A 26,290-nucleotide genomic window follows, 5' to 3' on the forward strand; every position below is an offset into this window, starting at 1 on the left:
TAAATTTTAAGTTTTATTTTATTATGAAAAATATATTTTAGAAAAATATTTTCTAATATTTAGATATTTAAAAAATTTAATAAATAAAAAATATTTTTTTAAAAGAGAAAATTATTTTTCATATTTTAAAAATCTTCAAACTTCTATATAAATTTATTAATATATTTTATTTTTTAAATTAAAATTAAATAATAAAAAATAAATTATTTTATTCAAAAAATATAAAAATATATTTTTTAAATATAAATTATTTTCTACAAATGAAAGTTCAAATAGAATTCATTTAAAATGAATTCTATCCATTTGGTATAACAGCTTAAAATACAGAATTTAATTAAACTCCATATAACTCATATTTTATTTCTTAAACGATTTTTTTTAAAAAAATTATCCTATCAAAAAAATTTGTATTTGATAAATTTGTAACAATTAATAAAAATATAAATCCATTAAAATATATTAATAAATTCAAATAGTTTTTCATGACTGGTGATTTACATAATAAAATAAATATTTTTATTAATAAGAAAAAAATAAATTTAGATATTATAAAATTAAAAAAGTTATATAATTGTCAAAATATAATAATAGTAAATCAATAGAAATTAATTTATTATTTCATCTTTTATAACCAATAAAATTTAATTAAATATAAAGAGAAATTATTGAAAGAAAATTATTTGACATAATATTTTAGTGCAAAAGATATTAACATGTAAGTTTGTAGAATTTATTTTAAATTTTATTAAATTTAATAAAAAATTATTGTACTTAAAATAATTTTATAGGATATTTTTTTAAAATTAAAATTTTATTTTATTCAAATCAAACATATAATTTTTATTCAATTGAATTTAAAAAACTTAAAAATTGAAATTAAATCAATCTTAGTATTTCCATTCCTCCATTTAATGGGTAAAATATTTCTCGTCTGAAAACGCAATATTCGTGGTTTTAATGACTCCACCAGCTAAAAGACATAATCTAACCCTGCACATAAAACCAATGGTGATTACTTTGGAAATGAGACAACTCGGAATTGGCACACACCTCAAAGTCTCATCCTTTGCCCTGTACTGCTGCCATCTTATTATCCCTTCTTACTCAGAAACACCAACTGAGAAAATAAAAATTCTAAAAACTATGTCCTTTAACTGTGATAACTTATTTTAAATTTCTTAGTATTAGTCATGACTTTTGACATTCATGACAATTATAGACTGCATAACACAACCTTGCTAATTCAACCGCTGTTGATTATCAAATTATTGGTCATTTAAAAAGAAACTTTCCATAAAATGGAAAAAATTATTTGGCCATTAACATTTTTAAAATCCCAGGCACATATGCGGCAGTACCGATCATCAGGCAATGCTTACATGATCATGTATTTGAGGAACTATCAGCCTTTATATTTTACAAAAACGCAATCTGTCCCCCCAACTCCTCTCTGCAGATATCCAATAGGCAACATTAACCATAATATCTTGTTTTTGAGAATCAACAATAAAACATCTCTCTTTAGGCCTTTACCACTAACCCAGTTGCCCAGTATTCCATTGATAAGAGGAGGTGCAGATGGGGATGAAAGTGGTGTTAGGAGAAAGTACATAATTAAATGCAAATAACAGGTGAAGCATTATTCTACTTCATCTGCTTAATTCTCTTCCTTCAGTCATGCAAAATTTACAGCCTCATTTTGGTCGCCTTCTGTATGGGTACAAAATGTCATCAAGACTCTCTTTTATGTAGTTCCCCACCCTTCGCATGTTTCTAGCCACCCCTGATGCAACCAGACTTGCATTCCTTGTATACCTGCAGTTTTGGAATATATTGGATTTACTCATTGAAGTGGACACATATATTGATAGACTGTTACAAAAGTATGCTTGCCTGCTCAGGAAGTCGTCTCCTGAAGCATGGGCGGGTTTTTCCGTTCGAGGCTGATGAATTTCACGGCCACCTTCAACAAAACAATTATCAAGAATGAAACCGCACATGAAAATGTAATAAATATGTCATTCAGAAAAATCAGAAAGCAAAGGAAACATCAATTTCTATATAAAGAATTTCTTCGAATAATAAAAGAACCAAACCAAGCTTATATAGACATATATGCAGATCTATCAATGTTTTAAATGAGATGTATTATTCCAGCATATATCATGCTGCATTGAAGCATGAAAGCTCAGGGATGCCACATTTACTACCATATTGAGAAAATATGTCTAGAGACGTTGATACTCTGAAGTCAACCTGAAATAAGATTTTGCAAGCATTAGTGACTTCCTTACCTTCTCTGCCATGAACATGAGCTGAAGCTGAAGCTGAAGCATTATCAGCAGTAGCAACTCTTCTATCTACTAGAAGCTGCATAAACTCATGTCAGTCAGATTGCAACTTTTTGTTCTTAAGAAACTAGGGAGATCATAGAAGACAATAGCCAACTTGTCACTTGCCAGATTAAATTTAAGAATTTATGCTGCATCCTAATTGAACCCACACTGTCAAATTACACCAAAATCCACTCTCTATACCATCCATCCAGATCATAACATCATATATTAGAGGAATGCAATCAATAAATCGGTTATAACCTTATAAAAATGCAGTTAATAATCTAAAAAAGAAAAATTCAATCCCCACCTTACTCCAACCAACCCACCAAGGTGAATCATGATGATTTTCTGATAAATGGTAATAAAATAAACAATAGCAACACCAAAAAAACATAAAACAACAAGCTATAATTTAAGAGTGTAATCAAAGTAGTAGACTCCGTCTATAGTTCATGAACAGGCTACGTGAAAGATCACCTATTTTCATTTGTAAATTAAATGAACAAGTCTAAACAAAAAATTTAAGGCTGTTTAATTGAACAGGCACAAATATAGGTAACAGGCTCTCTCATGTTTGTTTAGCTACTTGTTTAAAACTAGATGGTGATCAACCTATGTAGTAAAAAATTGTTAGTAGCAAAAAAAGTATAGAAAGTTATCTTGGAGCTACATTGTGTTACGAGATGTCAACAAATAAAATGAATTGCTGTAATATGCAATATTTAAATTTGTTGAATCCCGCATCGGTTGTGGAAAGGGGTAATGTGCCCCCTTATATGAGGCATAGGCAATCCTCCTCCTTGAGCTAGCTTTTGGGGTGAGTTAGGCCAGACCCAAATTTAACATGGTATCAGAGTCTCCCCATCCGATGTTGGGCGCCCCATAAATGTGCCACGCACCAGTAAAAATTCTGGGCGTGAGGGGGTGTGTTGAATCCCACATCGGTTGTGGAAAGGGGTAATGTGCCCCCTTATACGAGGCATAGGCAATCCTCCTCCTTGAGCTAGCTTTTGAGGTGAGTTAGGCATGGCCCAAATTTAACAAAATTAAAATTAAAACACAGGTACATGAACATGTAAAAACGTTCGAAACTTCACTGTATGTTGACCATAAATAAAGTGAAAAGTGGGTTGCCTCCTCTTAAATGAAAAGTAGGCCCTTCCTTTATTTGCAAATTGAAGCCTTGTGACTTCTAATGTGGACCTATAAATTCATATTCATTCGATGTTAAAAATTACCCAAAGAAAATCATTTTTATTATTAACATGTAAAGTTTTTGTTGAGGTTTATACTCTATCGGAATATTAGATAAACTTATTAAAATTTGAGCTCAGTTTAATCTTGAGCTCACCTAAATTTATGCCAACCAAGTCTAAATGTCTTGACACCTGGTTTGACTCGATTCATTTACACCCAAGGTGACAAGCAAAAAAAGCAGACACACACACAGTGCTACAAAGCAAACCGTCCATATACAGTTATACACCCAAAAGAACAGAAAAAAGAAAAAAAGCAGACGCAAAAATTTGCAGGCTGACATGCAAAGAGAGATGAAAAAGAGAAACCTCAAGGCCCACACACACAGGAAGTTGTGTTTTTGTCACTTGCTTATCAGTTGAATGATCTTTGTTGATATACACTGAGTACCCAGCGCAAGCATAATAAAAATCTGTAAGTGTCCGGCCCTCTTTATAAGCTTCTGACTCAGAGTGTCCAACAATGTTGGGAACTGGTCATCAAAACATTGGTATCAGTATTTATGCAAGAGATACTTGATTAAAACATACATGAAAGAAAGAAAGAAGAGTTTCACCATGAAATCCTGACCAAGATTACAAAATGAGAGTAGCACGATCAGAATCCTGAGGCAAGTGCCTTAACAGCACTTGCACAAGAAAGCAAGCAAGGCACCATATTGCACACAAACACACATTAAAAGAAGAATTAAGCCAATTGACTTAGTTTCAAATATATTTTACGGGCCTACTGATGGTTGAAATTGAATTATTGTTATTATTTTTTTTTTTACCTAGACAACAGTGGACAGCAAGAGAGAGGGAAAAATTCAACGAACTAACAACATATTACTTTATTTCAATTTTGACCAATTCTGGTCACCTAGACATGATTTGGCTTGGATGCCTGCAATTCAAAGTGGATATAAGGCCATTAGTGAAGCCAAGCAACTGGCTCCACTTATCAGTCTCTACAAAGCAGCTCACTTATGAGAGTGCAAGAGAAACTCCTCCACCTAGTAAATGCTCAAAGCAAGATTAGTAGTATTTGATGCTGCCATTTATTCCAACTTCCTAAGATCACCAAAGAAGTCTTCAAAGTGAATGGGGCCAAATCATTTGTTCAAACCTTCTTAAGTTGGTCCAATCCAAATCAATATTTTTATATGACAATGCAGTTATGCATCAGTGTTACAATGTAAGAAGCAAGAAGCACCTGCTCAATGGAAGCCCTTGGAATTCAAAAAATTGCTCTGTCCAACAAACCCAGCTAATTTGGTCCTCAACACCATAATACCATGGGAATCAAGTTAGGCAACTTAGGGATTGTAGAAGTTGCACTTCTTTAAGCTACACTCCATGTCATCTCTATGATCAGAACTATCTTTGAAGTTGAATGTTGGAAATGCTCTTGAAAGAGAAATCCCATTCAGAGGGCTATAAATAAATAAATAAAAAAGAAGGCAGGTTTGAGAAAGTCAGAAAGGTTTTGCACCTTATGGCTGCTAGTTAATTTCCCATCAGATGAAAAAAAAAAAAGAAAAAATCCTAATGGCATTTTCTTCTTCCTGAATTGACTTCTAACCTTGTGCATGACTGGAATGCACATGCTTCAAGGCATCAAACACTGGTATAAGTGCTCAAGAATACATTCTCATCAATACTTGAGAAAAGCCATATTCACTATAGATCCATGCCTTGGTTGAAGATGAAGTGAGCAAACACTGAATATGGATCTGCTGTGGGTACAAGGATCTTATATTCTAGCTTGGTTCTTCCATTTATTGTAATGTAATGCAACTTGAAGGCCTTAGAAGGAGATAAAGTTGAAGTGAAGAGATTTAAGACAAGGCATCCAAAAAGATACTTGTATATTCAACTTAAAAAGAAATTGTGACCTCCAATACATTGTATAGCTAAAACTACAAACTAAAGAATTCAGTGAATTTAACATTTGCAGTATAGATGTGCAAATAGTACAGTTATTTAAAACTTAAATAGCTAAATTAATTATAAAATAATATCATGGTTGCAAGATTCCACGTATCTGCAATGCCTTTGTGGGTTGTTGGCATGTTATTCACACCACATTGACAATTAACTCACGGCATCATGGACGCAAATGCAGATTGGCAACGTCAACCAACCACTTGGTTACAAGGAATCATAAGAAAAAGAATTTATTACCATTAACTTATCTGGCACTGACAGAGTGACAAGTAAATTTTATAAGGGACCAGGCAACTCCTTTGCAGTACGCAAAAGCCAATTGCAAAATATCTAGAATTTTAACTTAAGAAAAGAGCTTCGGAAAAAGCTTATTGTTGAAAACATGGTTGCCTTTGTAGCAGAAAACTGAAAAGAGATCCATAGCTAAGCTTTCCTTTATCCTAAACGAAATTGATGTACTATAAATTCGAGAAGAAACTCTGAGAATTGCGGCAGAAGACAAAACAATTAAATAAGAATCGCCATTACAGTGGCGCAACAATCGCATGAAACAGCAAATCAAAACACCAGATAATAATAAAATAAAATAAAATGGTAATCAACTTAAGGTGTCATAATTGAGGATTTTGTATATCTTCTGACAGTTTCTAAGGAACCAAACATAAAATGAGAGAGAGAGAGAGAAATAGACCTTGTTGGAGAGTACGAGGGATGCCGATACAGCGAGGATTGGTGCCGTTGGATTTGAGAATGGAAGAATAATAGAGATATCCTTTGCATGATTTACCTTTGGAACCTCCTCCTCCTCCTCCTCCTCCTCCTCCTCCTCCAGCTTCTGTTCGATTTTGGGCGTTTTCTGCTCCCTCGTCTCCGCCTACTTGTTTATTCCTATCCATCCCACCTTCTGGTCTCTCGCTCCGTCGCTCCCTCCTTCCCTCGCTCCCTTATGTACTCGTGTCGGGCAGCAAAAAGGGCGCAGAGGTCGAGCATATCGCGACCTGGATAAACGATGTCGTTTCGTAATACTAAGAGTAGGACCTACTTATCAATGTTGAGTTCTTAGAAAAAAAAAAAAAAAAAAAAAAAAAAGCCTTTTTACCATATTAATTTAGAGAACTAAAAAAATAATTTAAAATTAAACTCAATCGTGCCTTTACTTTTTTAATAAAATCAATTAAGAAAGTGATTAACTTAATTTATAAATAGGTCAAATCAATATATAAATTTTAAAATTTAAATAAAAAGTTTATTTAAAGTGATGTAATAAGTTAATAAGCATTTTAAAATATAAAAAAATAATAAATTTGTCCTTCGATTTCTTATTTCAACATTTATAAGCATTTATAGTTAGTTTAACTAATTAAATTATTATAATATTTTTATTAAAAATTTAAAATTATAATATATACACTCATTTAATAAAAAAATAATTTATTTTTTAATCATTCTCATGATAAATATATTTGTAAATTATTTTTAATTAAATATATCAATATTTACGTATTACTTATAAATATTTATATCAAATACGTAATAATTTAAAATTTGAAAGCAATTATAAATTTAAATTAACACATAAGCACTTAATATTTATAAATTAAATCTAATAAGTTAAGTCAAATATCTTTAATTTAAATTAAATATATGCAAATTTTGAAGTACTTTATATTTTAGAGTAAAATCGTATCATTCTATCTAATTTTTTAAATTATAATACTTTTAATTATAATTATAAAAATACTAAAATAATATAACATTTTTATTTAAAACTTTAAAAGTTGGTGTTTTTTCAATGAAAATGAATTTTACGTTCAAACCATAATGTCAATGCTTTTTCAGCGTTGAGATTTAGGGAGTAAAAAATGTTATTAAGTAAGAAGAAGCATGAATTTAAAAATAATTTAAAATCATTTAAATTAGTGAAGTAATTTAAAATGTTATTTTAGAGTTTTCACAATAAAAAATATATCAAATTTATTTTTAATCAGTTTTTAGTAATTTTAAATTAATGTATTTAAGCCGCTATTTTTTTAACAAAGCTCCAATTACATTTTTTTTTAATAACAATATGATAACTCAGAAGCAAATGCATTACTTAAGATTGTATTATATGTATATGAGAAAATTCCATCAAATTGTAGTTGAAAGCCCAAAATTTGTAAGGAAATTTTTGCACAATGATTTATTACTATTGTTTTTCCTTTCAAACTCATTTATTTTTCCCCGGTTGAAATTAAAACATTCATAAAAATTTAATTCAATTAATTTATTTTTACCAATTTCATATTTAAATTTAAAAAAATGACTTTTTGAAAAAGTATCTTCAGAACTTTTTGAATTCGGGTAGAAGAGATTTTCAGAAGTGGATCATGAAACCACAATTCCAACAAGGGAGGAAGCTTCTTTTTTCCCAAGATTATAACAGTGCATAGTTAGCAGAGTAAGAGAGATCTAGCAAATAAATAATAGTAAGAAAAGATTATGAATAATGAATAATTTATGAAAACAAACATAAGAAAATGAAGCCGATATACGCATATATCCATATAACCCACATGATACGCATCTGTTCATTCGGAATATGTACAAGAAAAACAACAAAATGAAATAAATTGTGAACCATGAGAAACAAGCTAACCTGAGTTAGCACACCCAGAAACAACTTCTTCCCCAATAATGACATATGCAAATGCAAGCATTTGAAGCAATCTGCATCCATGGGTTCCAGCAAGTCTAGTTTAAATTTAAAGTAAATCAATATTTCCAAATATTTTTCTACTCCTGCTGAGCGATGCTTCTGAAAACAGGATAGTAAGCATCCAATTCAAGCTGCTCCAAAATCTGTCGTGTCGCCCATAGATAAGAAGAATGGCCTTCAATAATATCAGTAATATCAATCTGCACAGCGCAAATTATTATTATTGTTATTATTATTATTTTGTAAAAAGATCCATTTATGTTAAATACCAGTCAACTGCCTGAGCCATGGTTCTAGTATCTACTTTTTTAACAATAAAATTTTAATATCAAAATTAAAAAAGTAACAATAACATTTCCTTGAGTTATAAATAAAATATATTCAGGTTATATATAATTTTTTAAATATAGGATAATAGATTAAGCTTTACAAGATAACAGCTAGAATAAAATCTTCAAAATAATTAAAGATGGTTTATAATGTTAAAAAAGTGACGTGTAGGTGATAATAACAACCTAATTTTATGATACAATAACTTTTTTCATTCTACAAAATATAGCAGATACTATATAATTCTAAGAAGTACAAGAAACTATAGATAATATACATTGATGCTAAATAAAATCAATATAAGAGGAATAACAATGGAAAAAGAAAAAGATAAATTGCCACATGTACAAAGAATTTAGTTTTTTAATATATGCGTATTTAGTGCACTATTCCTTGGCCCTTAAGATTGAAAGGAAAGAAAGAAAAACTTACATTCTCTATCCCTGGAACATTGACCGGTTGAATTCCAGCTAATCCTTGAGTGAGTAGACTGCTAACAAACACGAATTATTAGTTTTTAATGAATGAACAAATAATTATTTCTCATTTTCACAATTGGTGTTAAAAGAAGAAACAAGAAAAGGGTCATCAAAATCTAATTGTAATCATCTAGATAGGGCAATATAACTATGTATAAGATTGTGAATGGCTATTTTGAATGCAAAAAATATGTTTAATTTCAGGAATATTTATCATTTGCCAAAAGCGATACTGTTTCGGCCACAAACTCACTCCCAAAATCCTGTAATTGTTTGACACCAACCAAAGAGATTTGGCCCGAGTTCCTTAACTCAGGCAACTTGGGTAAAGGCTTGATAAGAGTAGCTGAAGCCCATCCGTTGACTCATTGCTCAGATTGGTACTGGGAATAAAGTTAGGTAAATTGGACCACTAAAATTGCAACTTGACCTAATTAATAGACATTGAATTGCTTAGAAATGTCAGCATTTGTTGAATCATTTAGTAGCCATAAGCAGATTATGAATATTAATTACAAAGATATAATCACCACTAGAGCAAATAATTCATACCTTGCACGAAAAGCAACTCCAAGTGTCCAATCATTTGTGGAGTATGCATTCACAAATCTCCCAGCAACCATCTAGGAAACAGCGAAGGGTAACTTAGCCTTATGCAGAAGATAACAAATTAAAGTATTTCACAAAGGAAAACATCCATAGAGAAACAGAAGAGCATTCTTCGCATGACATAACAATAATCACCTTTCTTGCGGCTTCCCACTTCTCGCCTTTAATAGAGATGGGTGCTCCAAGAAGAACAACTCTTTCTACAATTTCAGCTGCCAGAGTTCAGAATTATTACTTAAGGATTGTATTATCAATTTTGAAAACCAATCCTGAACATATGATTAATAAATAATAAGCATTACCATTATGTTCAGTTGCAGCCAATGTCTCAAGACATTTAAAAACCACTCGAGCTCCAAGTGAGTAACCCACAAGTGTCACTGGCCTGAAAGATTAGTAGACAGCCCAATATAGTTTTTCTTTCTTTTTTTTTTTTGGTAAATCTTAGGGCACTAGCTTGACAATTTTTTGAACTAGATAGCAAGTTGTCCTGTTTACCTGTTCCCTTGCAATCCTTTCATTAAGACTTCAGCTAGAAGTTTTCCCGCTTTATCTGCTCTACAAAATGGCAGAAAACAAAATCAATTGAAAGTGGAAGTAATAGCCAGACAGTTGAATACAAAATTATACTATTCCGCGAAAAATGCGTAAAGTTATTACAGTCCATAAAAGGGAGCTAACCTGTCAATAGCAATTGTCCATTTGCTATCTATAAAATCAGTAGCTGCAAGTAATGTTGCTGGCCAGGCCAATGCTGCCAAAAGGGTGCTTAAAACAGTCATCATTGCACCTTGCTTCATTAACTGAAATGCAATTCCTAGAGCAAGAATGGTTGTTAAAAGTATTCAGAAGTGTAACCACTGGAGTAGTAGTTTAGCACGCATAGCATCATGTCTTACTTGAAGTAAGCCAATCTTGAATTGCAGTACTCACAGCAATCAGATTCTTAGATTCCCACTGCAGAGCATACCTAAAAAATTTATAAGTCATAAGAGATGTGTCTTGTGAAACCCATTTCAATATCATAAACCTTCAGCAAGTTAGTCTCTGTATTGCAACAAAAGAAAGGCAATGTCAAAACAGCAATCAACTTCTCCAAGGCTGATAAAGAATATCATTCTGATTTCAACTTCTTACCACTTAAAAATGAACAATAACTCATTGTCGAGATATTAGGACAAAAAGAGCAATGCAACTTAAGAAACATGCAGAAGACGAATAATGCCAATAGCAGAGAACTAATCTTTTACTCATTGTGACACTTAAAACAAACAATTAAAACCAGGTATAAATTTTACCTGAGGAAAAGAAAAAAGGCAACAGTTAAAAAGAAACCATCAGAATGATTATTTAATTTTCAATTATCAAATTATACTGACGTATTCAGATAGAATAAAACATAATGAAGATCAATTTCCAACACAAATAAAGGCGGTCTAGATGTATATACCTCTCTAAGTTGTCATTATGTCCTTCCCAAGGCCTTGTAAAATCTTCCTCATCAAATACAAACCCTGAGACCAAGATCTCAACTGCTAATCGCTGACAGAAAATATCAATTAGAATTAAAGTTTTGCTTCATCAAATAAAGACAATACCTGCCAAGATAAAAGCATGTCCACAGTAGATGAGTTTCTCACAGAAATGTGGAAGAATTATATACTTACTCCTTGGTTGTGGTTTTCCCCTATAGCTTTGAATTCGAATTCATCAACACTTCCAGTTCTCCTAGCCATTTTTGTCCCAGCAAGTCCAGCTCCAGCAGCTGGCTTGAATAAAAGTAACAACAAAAGGACAGTAAATTCTCCAACATGTAAGCAAATTAGAGCATTGGAATGAAACTAGTCCACAATCAGGTAACATTCTTTCAATACAGATAACAGAAAAATTATTGTAATAAAAGGAGATATAATCATATCATAAGAAAGTTTGACCACATTTTTGCAGTCTGAATTAACAAGATCACAATAACATAACATTTTTAATCTTTGAAATCAAGATCACATTTACTTGCATAGAAAATCTACAATTGCTCTTCCCCTGCAAGATTGGGGGGGAAAAAATAGGATTTGCTACCGATCTAATCTGCTATGTCCATTATCAGATTATCAATGCATGTCATTTTATCCTATCACCCAACCATATCTATATTGTTTAGCATACAATTCCACCCATAAATGATTCAACCTCAATTGGATCATAGGATTGTGGTTCAATGACCAATGCAGAATTTTAGGGCATTTTTATGAAATGGATCCTAAGCAATATGTTGTTAGGATATTACCTGATGAAGCCACAAACAGAGAGAAGGAAAATGATCTATGTAGCAAATCCAAACTACAATGAGACTGAGAATGATTGGAGAACGTACCAAGTTACCACCACAACAACAAGGCAGCTTAATTGGAAAGGGCTAAAATGAATAAATAAAATAATAAATACGCATATATATTTATGACCCCTATCAGCAAGATAACATTGTGCTCTTAAGACAGCCATGATCAAGCTTGACATTGGAAAATGTTCAAAAGATCATTTAGAATTTTCTTTAAGCAATAGCACCAAAAGAAAAAAAATAACACATGCTGAAGAACAGTGGAATGGTCTGACAACAGCCTCATCCTAATAAATAGAAGTAAAATGCAACAAGGTAGAGGAAAATTCTTTTAGAGGCCTAAAGAACGTGAATAGCATCTACCTCCAAATGATGCAGCAACAGCAACAGAACCAGCAACTGTTCCTGCAGCTGTAGCAGCTGCTGCAAATCCACTTGCTCCAATCACAGGAATAAGAGTGCCCAATGTGGGAGCCAGAGCACTAAATCCCGCAGCAATTGCTGGGGCTGCCAATCCTGTTTAATTTTATTTTTTTTTAAGAAAAAATAATGAAGTGGTAAGAGACCACTGTAGAAAGATGCCATCATTTTTTCAAGGCTAATATGAAAAACTAAAATAAACAGAAAATTTACAAGGTTTTCACACCTCCGGTAATAGCCATCAAGGTTCCTCCAGTAACTGCAGCTGCACCAATGATACCACCACGCTTCCATTTAGCCCACTTGCTTTCAGCTGATTTACTTGCTTCTTCTTTTGATTCTTCCTCCTTTGCTACAGCCATTGCAGAGGAAGCAACCATTGTCTCAATGGCTTCCTGCAAAAGAACTTTTTTTTTCATTTAGCCTAACACAACAAGCCATGATAAAATATACTAGAAGGCCTAACACATTATTTTAAGTGACAGAAATTCAGAAAGCATGAATATTTGAATACAAAGACAAAGGTTTTTATTCCTAAGTTCATCAAATTAAAAGAAGAGCATTTGAGGCCAAGTTCAGTAACAAACATAGACATAGGGTTATTTGCAACAACTCCACAGTTTAAGAGTGATCTTTACAACTAAACCATAAACCAAAGAGCAGAAACCTTTCATACCATTTTCTCACAAAAAATAAACTCCATCTGCATATTTTGATTATGACATTCCTAAGAGAAGATAAAGAATTATAACTTCGGGATTTGCAAGATAAAGGAAGAATTGTTGGCATATACAAACCATTTTTATCCACTTGATATCAAGCCAAGTTGCCAGTAACCTCAGAGCCACACGATGTCGAGCATCATAGCCCTTTCTTCTCCTGGCACATTTTTTATTATCTCCACGTTTATCTGCCAGACAAGCTGAAAGAAGCTCATATAGAACTTTTATTTTCTTATGGTAACTAAGCATTTTTTCCTCTTCGATGGGTTTCTGATCAACTGTACTGGTAGCACCATGCTGCGTATAGTTAACACCAATCAAATTACTATACCTCTCCTCGGCAGTTTCTGAGGACATCTTCACTGTTTCAGAGTGTGATTGCACCTCACCAGCAGACAATTTTTCACGACATTCATTTTCATACTCCCGATGCTTCTCCTTCTTAGAATTGTAAGAATCAGCATTTTTTCCCATGTGATCTGCAATAGCATCAACAGCTTTGGACAAAGCAAGTTCCTGATCTGAACCTTGAGAAGAAGTATCATCGCTATCTTCAGATAGTAACCTCAGGAACTAGGGCAAGATTAAAACACTAACGATTAAGAAAATGAAAATACCAAGTGGAGAAAATATTATACAAACACATTGACCTAAAGAAAATATGACATTATCTTTCTACATGTTACTGATGGGAAGGGAACCACCAGAATGAAAAATTGTTAAACCCTAATTCTATTGATGAGAAAGAACAAAAACAATAAAAAGGACATACTGCTCCAACATGATGCTTAGCAGGAGAAGAGCCAGCAGTCTCCTCCAGTCCTGGCCACGCATTAGAATCAACATCTAGAAATCTGTCCATTAAACAATCAAATAATCCAGTGATTGCTTCTCTTCTGATTTGGTCCAATCCACCCAACAACAGCTAAACAATTAATTATAGATAAATTGCTATTAAGACCAACTACTTTATCAAACATTACTATTTACTTCTTGTTTTTTGAAACCATTTTAAACCAGTAAAATCGAAATCTTCAATCATACTCTAAAGAAAATATTAATCAACGTATTTTAACATTAAGTATTTGTATTGTTTAGTGCCTATGAGTTTAACTAATCATACTATTTAGTCCCTCCTACTGCGGCTAAAATAAGTGCACTAGTGTTTTTCTTTTATAGCAACCTAAAGAGTTTGATTTTACATTTTAGTTGTGATTTTTAAAACCATCAAATACTAAATAATTAATTTGAATAAAATACAGGCTGATGTTTTTGATCCATTAATTATTCGGCAACTAGTGCAAAATCAGAAGAACAAGATAAAAGAATTGAAGAGAAAGGAATTGGGACCTGAAAACGGGGCGGAGCAGAGCCGAGTTCTCGTGGACCCAGAGATCAGGGTCCTCGGATACTGAGTCGCTACTGTTACTGCTACTACTACTGATTCGCTCCCCTTCCGTTGGTTCATCGTCCGGAGGCACGCCTAGTGGTTGGGTTTGATGGATTTGGGCTTGGTGAAGAGCGATTGCAAACAATGCTCCGGCAGCGTATCTTTGAGTCGGTGGGAGCAACGACGTCGACGTCGTCGTTGTCTTTGCAGTCGCCATGATTTGGAATTTTTCAGAGCTCTCTATTGTTGAAATGGTAGACGTCACACACTGAGCTACATCTGAAAGTTGAGAGTTCCTTTACAGGGACATGCTTCGGAAGTCGTGGCAAACGACGTCGCTTTCATCATGACGCTCTGAGTTGACCACACCTCTTCCTCGTGATGTTTAGTATTTTTGTCAAATAGGTATATGTTAATACTTGTGATGTTTTTTAAGATGATGAACGTTTTTAAAGTTTTAAAAGTATAGAATCTGTGTTTCGCAGCACGGGTTGGTTTTTAAAATAAGATTTTTAAAATAAGAAATTCTTATTTTCAATCTATAAAATTAGTGGATGGAAAATGTTTTTTTAAATATTTTTTAAAAATAATAAAAAATTATTAAAATTTAAAATCATGAAAAATCTTATAAAACTTTATCTTATTCTAGCTTCTCTGTCTCCTCTCAAAAGAGTGAAACTCGTTAGTAAAACTAATATCTATATATATAAAATTTATATCCCAGTAAAATGATTTCTTTTTTCTCGCTGCTTTATAAAATAATTCCTTTTTTTCTCGCTGCTTTATCCACTCAGATAATGTTGCATGTTATTTTCCTCTGTATTCTCCTTTCCCCAAATGCTCTTCCCAAACAAAGGGAAATCTGCACAAGCTCCTTGGAGATCAAGAAACTACTAAACTGAACCCCTGCGAAGGCATTGTTACCTTTGCAATCCCCATAACAGGGCAGGCATCAAGCTGAAATTCGTAAAGCAAATGCAGCACAGATTTATCGTTACAATATTCAAGGTCACAGCACAAATTGCTGCAATCATTTGTCACAGAAAAATTCCTAGAGTACATTCTGCATTGCTCGGAAACGGGGGAAAAAAAATTATATCTGCTGACTGCTGCAACATGCAGCTCTAAACTGAACTAACCAAAGAACAAATATATTGTGCCACTTTTTAATGATTTTACATGTTAAATTAGAACAATGACATTGCCAAACTTCCTAATACAATTGATGATTACATTTGAATGCACAATAATTGCGTGGAAACTGGATTCTAATATTATTAAGGGTGCCAATAACTACATGATGCCCCCTTCTTGCAGTACCCGCTTTCATAAAATTTACACACTCGCTGCCCCTTACCCTGAGGCTTGGAAGAACCTCCTCCATTTCCAAAACCATATGTCGGCTGCCTGTTCCATGAAGATCTATCCCTACCAAAACCTGATTCTCGATCTTGAAAATAGTTACTACGGTGGTCTCTTGGACTAGAATATCTGTTGTCTCCACTATTTCTTGGCTGGCTTCCCCAGCTGCCTACACCTATATTACTTGTAGAAACAGCTGGAACTGAACTATTTTGTTGCTGAACTGACCCATGACCAGTTCCCCATGTCATGTTTGTACTTCCTTGAGGTGCCCTCCTATTTAAGTTTGCACGCCGTGTGTCAGAACCAGTTTCCATTTGGCTAACTGCTGATGGAGTTGCACCCCGGATACCTGACCCTGTGTCACCTTGCTTAACAGTTGAAGATGCCCGAGGTTGTATTTCTGGGCGTCTTTCCCATTGATTAACTGAAACATCACTGGGCTTTGTGTCAGCACTTGAAGGCGAATGCCCACTAAAGCTTTTTTGAGGATTAAGAATACCAGTCTGCCACAATCCTAGTGGTTCCTCTGTTAAGGTCGACTGAGACGGCACAGAAGATGCCCTGTAATTGTCATCTGGTACAATCGAATGCAGAGGCATCCGGGATAGATGGTGAGGTTTAGCAGTCACAGTCATCTGAGAAGAAAGTTGAGATGCTCGAGAAGGCATGAGAGATAGCCGAAGCAGTTCATCAGAAGAAGTCAAATGAGGAGGCATTTGTACATCACCAGTGGAACTCAATGCATCACTTTTACCTGGATCAGGTGCTGGGCTAAATGGCTCAACAGGACTAAAGCAATCATCATCAGAACCTGGTGTCAGTTCCCCACCATGTGTCATTTTTGAAGTAGGAGAAGGCAATCCACCAAGAGATTCCATTGCTTCAACCTCAGCCAACAGATCTGAAACAGATTCATCAACTAAAGAGCAGAACTCATTGGGTTCAGGAACAATCGGATGCCAACTAGATGCGTCAATTGCTGGGTGTGTTGGCGAAGAATGAGTCAGTTGGTCAGTTCCTGAAGTTGGAGTAGCAGCATGATCCCCTTCAGTTGGTTTCAGTGAAGATGCGCTCACAACATTTGAATCCCACTCCTCAACAGAAGGTTTGGCAGGAGTAGTAGAATAGCTACCCCAGTCAGCAGCTACTTCGGGACGTTGTCCACCACCAACCACTAAACTGGAAGCAGTGCTCCAACTTGGCCCAGAGTCTTGGACAGGAACACTTGAACAAACAGTAGGTTTGTTATTAGCGCTCTGACCTTTCAAACCTCCATCACTATGCTTTGGTGGTTGTCTAAGCAGATCAGAGAAACCTATTTGTTGATTCTGCTCTGATTTATCAGTAGACTTGGCCACAGGCACAAAACTAGGGTTGGAGTCCCATCCACTTGAAGAACTGTTTATTGGTTGAGAACCCCAGTTCTGTCCAGAGGATTGGCTTGAATAATCCTCACTGTCAGTTCGTTCTCGTTGCTCATCACTCTCTTTGACATTATTTTTACCCTCAGCAGTCCTGTATGAATTCCCATCTGCATTGCTTGGACTCAAAGTCCATTTTTCATCCACATGTCCTTCCCTTAATTGAAGCAACAAACTTCCAAAAAACTTCTCAGAAGATGAAGGTGAGGGGCTAGCCCAAGACTTTCCACCTTTGGACAACTCACCACTGTTTACAATTTCATCATCAGCATTACCATTGACACTAACAGCATTTTGCACAGGCTTCTGGTCATGATCGACTCCTTTACCATTTATCCAAGTGGCATCAGTACTCTCACTGAGCCCATGTTCACACTTTATACGTGCATCATTAGAGGGAACCTTTGCTTCCTGAGGCAGTAAATAGCCATTGCTGTGCTGCACTGACTCTTTAGAAAGCCGACAAACCAATGCATCAGCCAAAAGAATAGAGTCATCTTGCTTCTCGTTTATCCTCCATACTCTGAAATCAGCAGGAAAAACCCCACTTGCATTCCATTTCCGCAGCTGGATCACAGAAAATGGCCCGTGAACTTTTCCAAAGGGATCCTGGTAGTGCCACAGTTTTTCTGTCTCAAAATCAGTAAAAGGTTGCTCTCTCCCTGAAGAAAGTGGTGATGGGATAACAGTAGATGCAACCTCCGGAAGTGAATCAGATTGAACAGCTGCTTGACTATGCCAATCATCAGTGGCACCTAACTGTTCCCTTGAAGCATTCAGATTAAGGCCATATGCATCCCCTTCCTGACTCCATGTGGATTTATCAACTCTCTCGTGAACAAGAGTACTGAATATGTTTCTATTTCTCTCACAAGAAGTAACTAAATTCTTTCCTGCACTGTTTCCTACCATATTCTCATCAACTTCTCTTAGTGAATAATTGAGGTCTGCCGTCTTTCTGCCAACATCGATTAATCTTGGCCTCACATGCTCACCTGCATATAAGTTTAAAAATAACCAACTATACTTGTAGAGAACAAAATGAAAAATTGTTTCAATTTCGCAAACCAAGGCTAAGAACCTTGTTTCTTTTCATTTGATTCTTCAGCATCTTCACCAGATTCATGATTTGGATCCATATTTGGGTCAGCATGTATCTTGGGCAATGAAACTGCCCAGCTGGAACTCACATCACTAACTTTCACAGGTTGAAGTGCCATTGCTTTTTCTTGAATCTCACCCTATAGCCAAGGCCAAAAAACATATATATAATTGGGATGGGAGCACGTAAAATTTAAGCTGCAGAATAGAAGCTAACGTTGTGGACATACTAACCACTTTCAACCGTTTGACAAGCCCACATTTTATACTCTCACGTAAACGTCTGCATTCATCCTGGGACAAAATTATCATGTTAAAACCAGAGGAAAACTTGTACACTTCATTTAACAAGGCTTCAAGTTGCTATTTGACATGATAGTCCCATTGCCAAATATAAAAGGTAGTATATAGTAATTCTTGTGTAGTTAGTGTATATCAGCACATGATTCAAGGCCAAAAGATGAATGCAAATGATAGACCTACTACAATCAAAAGAAATCATTCATGATAAAGCTAGAGATTAGAAAGAATTATTCCCCATGAGTCTCATGGTGATCTAGGGCCCAGGGAAGGCAAGTATGAAGTAAAGTTACATTAAAGACAATTATGTCATGCTTGCTACATGCTATTACAATCAAGTGTCCCATAACATGTTATGGAAGAGAGACCTGTGTCTCATTTTCTGTTGCATAGGCAGTTAGGCCCAACCAACACAAGTATTTATGCTTTAGACATAGTATATAGGCATAATCAATATAGTCAAACGCACACTAATTTAAATATGTTATCTTATTTATGCAGATAAAAGTCTACATTATATATTACCTTTTCTGATAATGACAACAGAACTTTTTCTTTCATTTATTTGATTAGTCAGAACACCATAAATATTGATAAGATACACACACAAGAAAAAAATGCGGGAAAAAAGAGTAAAAAAATGAAATGATGACTAATGAACCTCTCCAAAAGAATAATAAGTAGAGGAACAGAAAGGTCAAAATCCTTAATAATGTATAGTGGAAACTGCTTCATCGAGCTCATATTGGGTTTTGAATATCAATTAGGTGAAAAAAAAAAAAAAAAAAAAAAAACAGGGAAAAGAAATCTGGCGATAAACAATCATCCTGCCACCATAGAATGCAGAGGCAGAGAATAAATAAGAATATTACAGAGAACAAATATTTATAGTTGCTTACTTGCTCGAGAAACTCCTATGCAGCATGTAAATGCATGCCAAGACAAAAATATGCATTCCCAGCATGTATGCAGTATGCCCACATAATGACACAAGTATGTTTTCAGTTCATATGCTACATATATAATATAATATAATAAAAGGTTCTCCCCCAAGTAAAGTATGGTATGTATAAACCTAAAACTGTGACCAAGATTAAATCCCTAATTCTTTAGGATCTTTTTCCATTGGTCAATCCACTAAAATACAAGTTGCACAAGTATTGAGTGAACACACAAGTTTCCTAGTGGATGAGATTATGCTGAAGAAATTTCTAGGGAGAAAAGGCAAAGACAAAAGAAGCTAACAAACAAAAAAGAGAGAGGAACTTCTATCTTCCTAACCTTAAATCTAAAAAGTCCAAGAAGGCAACATATTCATCAATTTCATAAATAGATCTAAAAAACACTGACAATGGAAAACACAAAAGAAATATTTTCTGCTAACTTTTAAGGTTTGAAAGAGCAGAATATAAACATCTAAAGGAAGGAGAAGTACTTATTTATGGTATGTGTTAACTCACTTCTATCAAGAAAAATGGTATTGTGCCTTTACTCACCTCTGAAAACTCCTGATTTGAAACTCCATCAATTGATATAACCTCTTTCTTGTCCAAATTTAATATTTCAAGCATGACATCAGTCGTTCTTGAGCCAACTTTATATGATTCAGCCACCTTGCTAGTACCTAAACACATAATCATCAAAAACTTAAAATGTTGTCATGCTTATACTTCCAAACAGATAAATAAATCTTGAAGCATTGCTTTTTTTCCTTCTATAAAAGATAAATCTTGAAGCACTGGCTTTCTCTTCCATGAAAGGTAACTAGCAGCAGTGGTCATATGAATAATACCTACAACTTTGACAAGCCTATGCATATCTTGCTTTTGATCACCACCCAAAACCCTAGTTCGCACGAATGACCCAACAACCTTTTCTTGAAAATTCTCAATATCATCCATTAGATTCTCCATCAAACCACGCTTTAGGTATAACAAGTTAATATTGTGATCGTCTATTGCTGCATATTCATCTGGATTTGGATTACATTCTGGTCCCCTCTCATCCATCTTCTTGTGTGTTATACACCTTCCGTCATTACCCATAATCAATTGACTCTCAGTGCTTCCAGCAGCCTCTAACTGTCCACCAACAGCATCATTAGCTGGAGAATTTTCCTTTATAAGAAAATGGTATTCAAGAAGCTTCAGCATTTCAAAATGACCCACACGTGACTTTCCAAACAGAGTTATGAGCCTTGAATCACAAACAATTTCAGATTTCTGGCATGGATCACGGAGATTGTTTCTTTTTACATATTCCAATAAAAGACCTTGGACATCAAGCTGAGATAGCATGGATGTGTCCCCATTCCTCATGTGTGCTACAAACTCCAAGAGCTCCTTTGTCGCCCAAGTTGTCCCTTCAAGCAAAGGTGTGACTTTGTCAATACCAGATTTTTCCACGACTAGAGTGTGTTTCTCATTAATAAGGTTCATTTGATCCTTAGTTTTTCGTCTTTTAGAATTATCTGCCTCCACATCTCTGCAGAAGTTGTTTAAGCAAGAGCTTTTCTCATCATAACCATGATAAATTTCACCTGATGATGCCTCCTTTGGAAACACAACCCCAGCTCCCTTCCAATAATTTTTAGCCTTAGCTAACTCATCTCCCTTCCAAGGATTTTTAGCTCTAGTTAGCTCCTCTACTGTTAAAGATAGCTTAGCTTTCAAGTAAACCCAATAGACCTTAAAGAGATACTCCCAGCTAGTTTTGTCATCAAAATCCACTTGAACCTGCAAAAATTATATGCAAAACAAATCACCTAAAAATGGCATATACTATGGCAATTAACTCCAAACAAATGGACAACCAAACTTGAAGTATACAAGAGAATATAAAAGAATTTAGGAAGAAAAGATTCAGCCATTCACAGCAGACTTTAAAATAGTACTGATGACAAAAACAAGGAAAAAGACTAGATGAAAGACATAATGGCAACCTGCAAGAGAGTAAGGTACCAAAAATACACATACATACATACACACACACATATATATATATATATATATATATATTAAGAAGTTCTCTCCTATAATCTTATGCTTTGGTGACCTTCAAACATGCAATTAAATAAATAAAGCTAACTAAGCAGGCCAAAGAGAGAATTTAACATACCATTTCCGTACTTCCCAGCGAAATATTTTCAATCAGCATTATAGTTCTCAAGCATGTTCCACAAAATCCCTTATTCCCTCTCACACACACATAATCAGCACCTTTGATGCATGCATTGCACAAGGAGTATGTACAAGTATAGCACATATACTGTGAAGTCTTCTGACAACTGCTACATATGTGCCATCCTGAAAAAGATCTTAATTAGATGGTCTCTAGCTGGGAACTCAACTTAATAGTACAAACAAAGAATAGCAAATTCATAAAGACTGACTGTTATGACAACTACCCTTGAGAAACAAGAATGCCATTGTAAATGGAAGATGTAACTTAACTAAGCACTTAATATTACAACTTATAGCTAGCATCCAATGTAATGTACCCTTTTACGAGTAACAGTAGGATAATCCGCACCAGAAATTTTACAAGTACAAAGAAAAGCTTGTGTTCATGCAAAATTAAGTTCATAATTGAACTAAAATCCAATCAAGTGCCATGCAATTTAACTTAGAATAATACAGGTAACTAAAGCATGTAGGATGAAACTTGCACATGTCAACAATGCGCTGAGATTTGGACACATACCGCAATTCCATTTAGCCTTTGACCGAAAGAATGATTCATCCCTCTTGATACATGCTGGATGATATGCCTTGGGGCAACCCCTACAACATAGAAACCCAAAACAATTAAGCAAGTCAATAATATCGCAAAAACTACATATTTACCATAAACATACATTTAGTACCAAAAACTTCGCAAAAAAAATAATAATAATAATAATAAGTTGCTATCACCTCAGGTTGGAAAAACAAAAATGCATCCATTTAGGTATGAAGACGGTTCCACAGTACCGATTAACTAAACAAAAAAAAAGGAAAAAAAAAAAAACTAATACTAGAGCTAAAGATGTTGCTTAAATTTCCTCCTCCATAAGCAAATTTTCACGGCAAAGAAGGAGAAAAATTCAAAAACAAAGCAACTCACCGGCGATCACAAAGCACAAGACTGCCACCATCAAAACAAATAAAACAAACATCCTCCTCATCTTTCTTCTTCCTCTGAGACGAAGGTGGTGGCCCGGTTTTCCCTTGAATTCGGGGAGGCCGGCCGCGCTTTCTCTTGATCGTACCCACATCCGCAACTGGAACTGTAGCAACAGTTCTAACCTCGACATCCACCATAGAAACATCTCGTGGGAGTGCCGCAACAGCAGGCGAATGTCCAACAAGCTGCGAATCGTCCATTTCCCGAATCGTCTCGCGTTGATCGATGGTCATAAGGTCAGAATCAGGTAAAGAATTGTGAAGAATCCGGTGTTCCTCATCTTGTTGTATACAAGGTCTACACTCCTCCAGCTTCTGCTGCTGCTGTTGGTCCATGTATTGGAAAAAGAATAAAATTCAATAAAATTAGAGAGAATCACTGTACTCTTCTGACTGATTAGACAGAAATCGAGAAGAGAAGAAAGAAGACAAAAGAGAAGGAGAAGAAGAGGTTAATTGAAGTTCAGAAAACCCTAAGTTTGATTTTGGGATTTTGGAGGAGATGGTCATCGTTGAAGAAAGGAAAAACTATAGTGCGCACATGGAAATGGACTGGTTAAGGATGTGACAGGGCATTTTCCTCATTCGTGTTTATGTGTGTGTATGTGTGTGCGCGTTAAAACATTTCCTTTTCAATTTTATTACCCGTGGTGGGTGGGCAATGAATTTTACACCCAGCCGTTTTTCTATTTTCGAATTTTTAAAAAAATTAATTAAAATATTTTTCCACATATTCATCCCATAAATTAATAAAAATATTTTTAGGCGAACTAGTAAGTAAAAGATTTTTATAAAATATAGAAGTTAGGGGGACTAGAAAACATACAAGAAGGAAAGAGGAAGAGAAGATGAGGACGAAACGAAAGCGTCCAAAGGGGGAGGCCAGTTGGAGAAATGGGGGAGAAGGGAAATGAATGAATGAATGAAAGAGTGGGGAGGGACAGGTAGGGAGGCGTCAAACGCGGCAGTAGAATAATGATTTAATTGCCAAATGAGCACCACGTGGTGAGTGACTTAGTGGTGGAATGGTAGCAAGTACAGAGAAAAAGGGAAAGATATGGGTCATACAGGTATGTGTTATGACCGCCTTTTTGGAAATTTGTTTCCAAATGCTTTAAACATGTCATCTTTGTTCTTTGCTCCTTTGCTTTTTCACTTTTGATCAGATCATCCTCACCCCCCGTTTTTCATTTTCTCTTTTCTCTTTCTCTGGTTTTGTCTCGCCGGAGACATTGCTTCCTCTTCCTTTTCCTTTTTTTTCTTCTTTTCTTTTCCAGAAAACCCATCTAAAAAATTTATAATTTCTATTAATAGGATCAATACACATGTCCATTTTATTAACCATAATAACATATTGATAAAAATATAAATTCTTTAAATTTAATATTTTTATAAAAAAATATAATTAAATGATTGATTCGAATTAAAATAAAATTAAATTGTAACTATAATTTAAATTTATTATATTTATAAATTATAATTCAGTTATTATTAAATAAATATTTTTCTAATTAGAGTGTGATTGATATTATTTTTTAAAATATGTATTTATAAATCAATAAGCATTTTTAAAATAGGAAAAATTACTTTGTAGTCCATGAGGTTTAACGTAATTAACACTTCTGTCCCTCTATTTTGGCGATCCAACACTTAAGTCCCTCACTTTCTTTTCTGTCCAACTTCTTAGTCCTTCCGTCCAAAATAGCCGTTTGGAACACGTGAATTGACAAAATTAACTCTCTTCTTCTTCTTCTTCTTCTTCTTCTTCTTCTTCTTCTTCTTCTTCTTCCCCTTTCTGCAACTTCTTCTTCTTCTTCTTCTTCTTCTTCTTTCTTCTTCTTCTTCTTCTTTCTTCTTCTTTCTTCTTCTTCTTCTTCATACTCTTTCTGCAGCAGCTTCTTCTTCTTCTTCTTTCTTCTTCTTCTTCTTCTTCTTCTTTCTTCTTTCTTCTTCTTCTTCTTCTTCTTCTTCTTCTTTCTTCTTTCTTCTTCTTCTTCTTCTTCTTCTTCCTACTCTTTCTGCAGCAGCTTCTTCTTCTTTCTTCTTTCTTCTTCTTCTTCTTCTTCTTCTTTCTTCTTTCTTCTTCTTCTTCTTCTTCTTTCTTCTTTCTTCTTCTTCTTCTTCTTCTTCTTCCTACTCTTTCTGCAGCAGCTTCTTCTTCTTCTTCTTCTTTCCTCTTCTTCTTCTTCTTCTTCTTCTTCTTCTTCTTCTTCTTCTTCTTCTTCTTCTGCAACTGGAGAGAGAAAGCATGAAAGAGAAAAAAAAAAGGAATTTCACATTAAGAGAAGGGTATTTCTGGAAAAAATTATCACCTCTCACTTTTGACTCTTTGACCAAACGGTTTAAATGGACGGAAGGACTGCGAATTTGGACGGAAGAGAAAGTGAGGGACTTAAGTGTTGGGTCGCCAAAAACAGAAGTATTAATTACGTTAAACCTCAGGGACTAAGAAGTAATTTTCCCTTTAAAATATATAAGAAGTAAGTGTACTAAAGAGTGTAAAAAAAGTATTTTGCTTTTACTTATTATAAAGAGATGTTTTTCACTCAAGATGGAGAAAGATTATACAATTCGAGAGAAATTGACTCTTATCCGCATAGGCTACTACATATATAGTTTTTTTTTTTTTTTTTTAAATGGTAGTTTAGTACATTTTTTTAAATATATATCATAATTAAATAAATTAAGTTTACGTCTTAATGATAATGCAATTAATTGATTAATATATATATTATTAGCAGTTTAATGTGTAATTTCTCTTAAGTGTAATTGAGATAAAAAAATAATATAATTTTATTAATAACAGTGAAAAATTACAAGTTAGCATACATAACTGTATACTAAGAGACAAACTACATAAATATCTATGATGTTTTTTTTTTTAATTTTCGGCTTCCACACGTTCTCGTTTAACAATAAATGGCATAAAAAATGTGGTAGCAATCTTAGAAAATGAATGTGAATGCAACAAGTTGCTAAATTTGGCCATGTGATGAGAGAAAGAAAGATGGATGACCTAAATGTATAAATAGGATTTATGATTCGGAAGACAATATGGTTTGGCCTGTGAAACACCACAACCTTGTTGATATTGATGTAGCATTTAACTAATCTCAAAGTGTAACCGAGAATTTCGAAATAATTTAATTTAATAATTTTTTATTTAAAATAAAATCAATTAATTTTTTAATTCAAAATAAAATAATAAATCATACATAATTTTATACTAATTTATTTAAATTATTTTTTTAAATAAATAAATTGGAAATTTTAATGTAAGTTCAATGAAATTTGATGATGAAAAGCACGCAATAATTCAAATTATATAAGTGTTAATGAATTTTGAGTTAATATAAACATTATCATGTTTGACTCGTAATTTAAGTAAGGACTTGGAGACTTGGAGTCCAAACTAGACAGGAGAAATGTTCCT

General features: G+C 34.2%; 3 protein-coding genes across 5 annotated transcripts; all 3 read right to left on the bottom strand.

Annotated features, from left to right (window-relative positions):
* Positions 1-1,294: 1,294 nt before the first annotated feature.
* Positions 1,295-6,461, bottom strand: LOC110601700. Its single transcript, XM_021738943.1, has 5 exons — positions 6,216-6,461; positions 3,905-4,068; positions 2,295-2,370; positions 1,894-1,963; positions 1,295-1,815 (listed from the first exon to the last, which is right to left on the bottom strand). The coding sequence occupies exons 1-5, from the start codon at positions 6,418-6,420 to the stop codon at positions 1,695-1,697; spliced, it is 636 nt and encodes a 211-aa protein (XP_021594635.1). The 5' UTR covers positions 6,421-6,461; the 3' UTR covers positions 1,295-1,694.
* Positions 6,462-8,036: 1,575 nt separating this feature from the next.
* On the bottom strand, positions 8,037-14,929 carry LOC110601693 (transmembrane and coiled-coil domain-containing protein 4). Of its 3 annotated transcripts, XM_021738930.2 has the most exons (15): positions 14,468-14,928; positions 13,890-13,971; positions 13,193-13,690; positions 12,622-12,790; positions 12,339-12,491; positions 11,308-11,405; positions 11,091-11,182; positions 10,540-10,610; positions 10,322-10,457; positions 10,139-10,198; positions 9,943-10,025; positions 9,776-9,852; positions 9,584-9,654; positions 8,985-9,042; positions 8,037-8,422 (listed from the first exon to the last, which is right to left on the bottom strand). In XM_021738930.2, the coding sequence occupies exons 1-15, from the start codon at positions 14,722-14,724 to the stop codon at positions 8,300-8,302; spliced, it is 2,028 nt and encodes a 675-aa protein (XP_021594622.1). In that variant the 5' UTR covers positions 14,725-14,928; the 3' UTR covers positions 8,037-8,299. The 3 variants fall into 3 exon arrangements, 2 of the variants coding, with proteins under 2 accessions (XP_021594622.1, XP_043814488.1); XM_043958553.1 differs by lacking the exons at positions 8,037-8,422; positions 8,985-9,042 and adding an exon at positions 9,049-9,461 and having other exon boundaries at positions 14,468-14,929; XR_006351295.1 differs by lacking the exons at positions 8,037-8,422; positions 8,985-9,042; positions 9,584-9,654; positions 9,776-9,852 and having other exon boundaries at positions 10,139-10,193; positions 14,468-14,929.
* A 545-nt stretch (positions 14,930-15,474) lies between these two features.
* On the bottom strand, positions 15,475-23,511 carry LOC110601707 (zinc finger CCCH domain-containing protein 44). The gene is made up of 8 exons (XM_021738956.2): positions 22,799-23,511; positions 22,397-22,476; positions 21,812-21,999; positions 20,487-21,429; positions 20,191-20,318; positions 18,629-18,688; positions 18,375-18,534; positions 15,475-18,288 (listed from the first exon to the last, which is right to left on the bottom strand). The coding sequence occupies exons 1-8, from the start codon at positions 23,191-23,193 to the stop codon at positions 15,785-15,787; spliced, it is 4,458 nt and encodes a 1,485-aa protein (XP_021594648.1). The 5' UTR covers positions 23,194-23,511; the 3' UTR covers positions 15,475-15,784.
* Positions 23,512-26,290: the final 2,779 nt, after the last annotated feature.

The sequence above is a fragment of the Manihot esculenta genome, chromosome 1 (assembly GCF_001659605.2).
Source record: "Manihot esculenta cultivar AM560-2 chromosome 1, M.esculenta_v8, whole genome shotgun sequence".
In the NCBI taxonomy this organism is placed as follows: domain Eukaryota; kingdom Viridiplantae; phylum Streptophyta; class Magnoliopsida; order Malpighiales; family Euphorbiaceae; genus Manihot; species Manihot esculenta.

Coding starts and splice junctions, on each gene's coding strand:
- LOC110601700 (XM_021738943.1), bottom strand. CDS start 6,420: ATGGATAGGAATAAACAAGTAGGCGGAGACGAGGGAGCAGAAAACGCC. Junction 4,069..6,215: donor CCCTCGTACTCTCCAACAAG/GTCTATTTCTCT, acceptor TTTGATGACCAG/TTCCCAACATTGTTGGACAC. Junction 1,816..1,893: donor GGAGACGACTTCCTGAGCAG/GCAAGCATACTT, acceptor CCAAAACTGCAG/GTATACAAGGAATGCAAGTC.
- LOC110601707 (XM_021738956.2), bottom strand. CDS start 23,193: ATGGACCAACAGCAGCAGCAGAAGCTGGAGGAGTGTAGACCTTGTATA. Junction 21,430..21,811: donor CGCTGGGAAGTACGGAAATG/GTATGTTAAATT, acceptor TAATTTTTGCAG/GTTCAAGTGGATTTTGATGA. Junction 18,535..18,628: donor TTGTCAAACGGTTGAAAGTG/GTTAGTATGTCC, acceptor CCTTGGCTATAG/GGTGAGATTCAAGAAAAAGC.
- LOC110601693 (XM_021738930.2), bottom strand. CDS start 14,724: ATGGCGACTGCAAAGACAACGACGACGTCGACGTCGTTGCTCCCACCG. Junction 13,972..14,467: donor CTGCTCCGCCCCGTTTTCAG/GTCCCAATTCCT, acceptor TTTAATGGACAG/ATTTCTAGATGTTGATTCTA. Junction 9,853..9,942: donor GGCTGCAACTGAACATAATG/GTAATGCTTATT, acceptor GAACTCTGGCAG/CTGAAATTGTAGAAAGAGTT.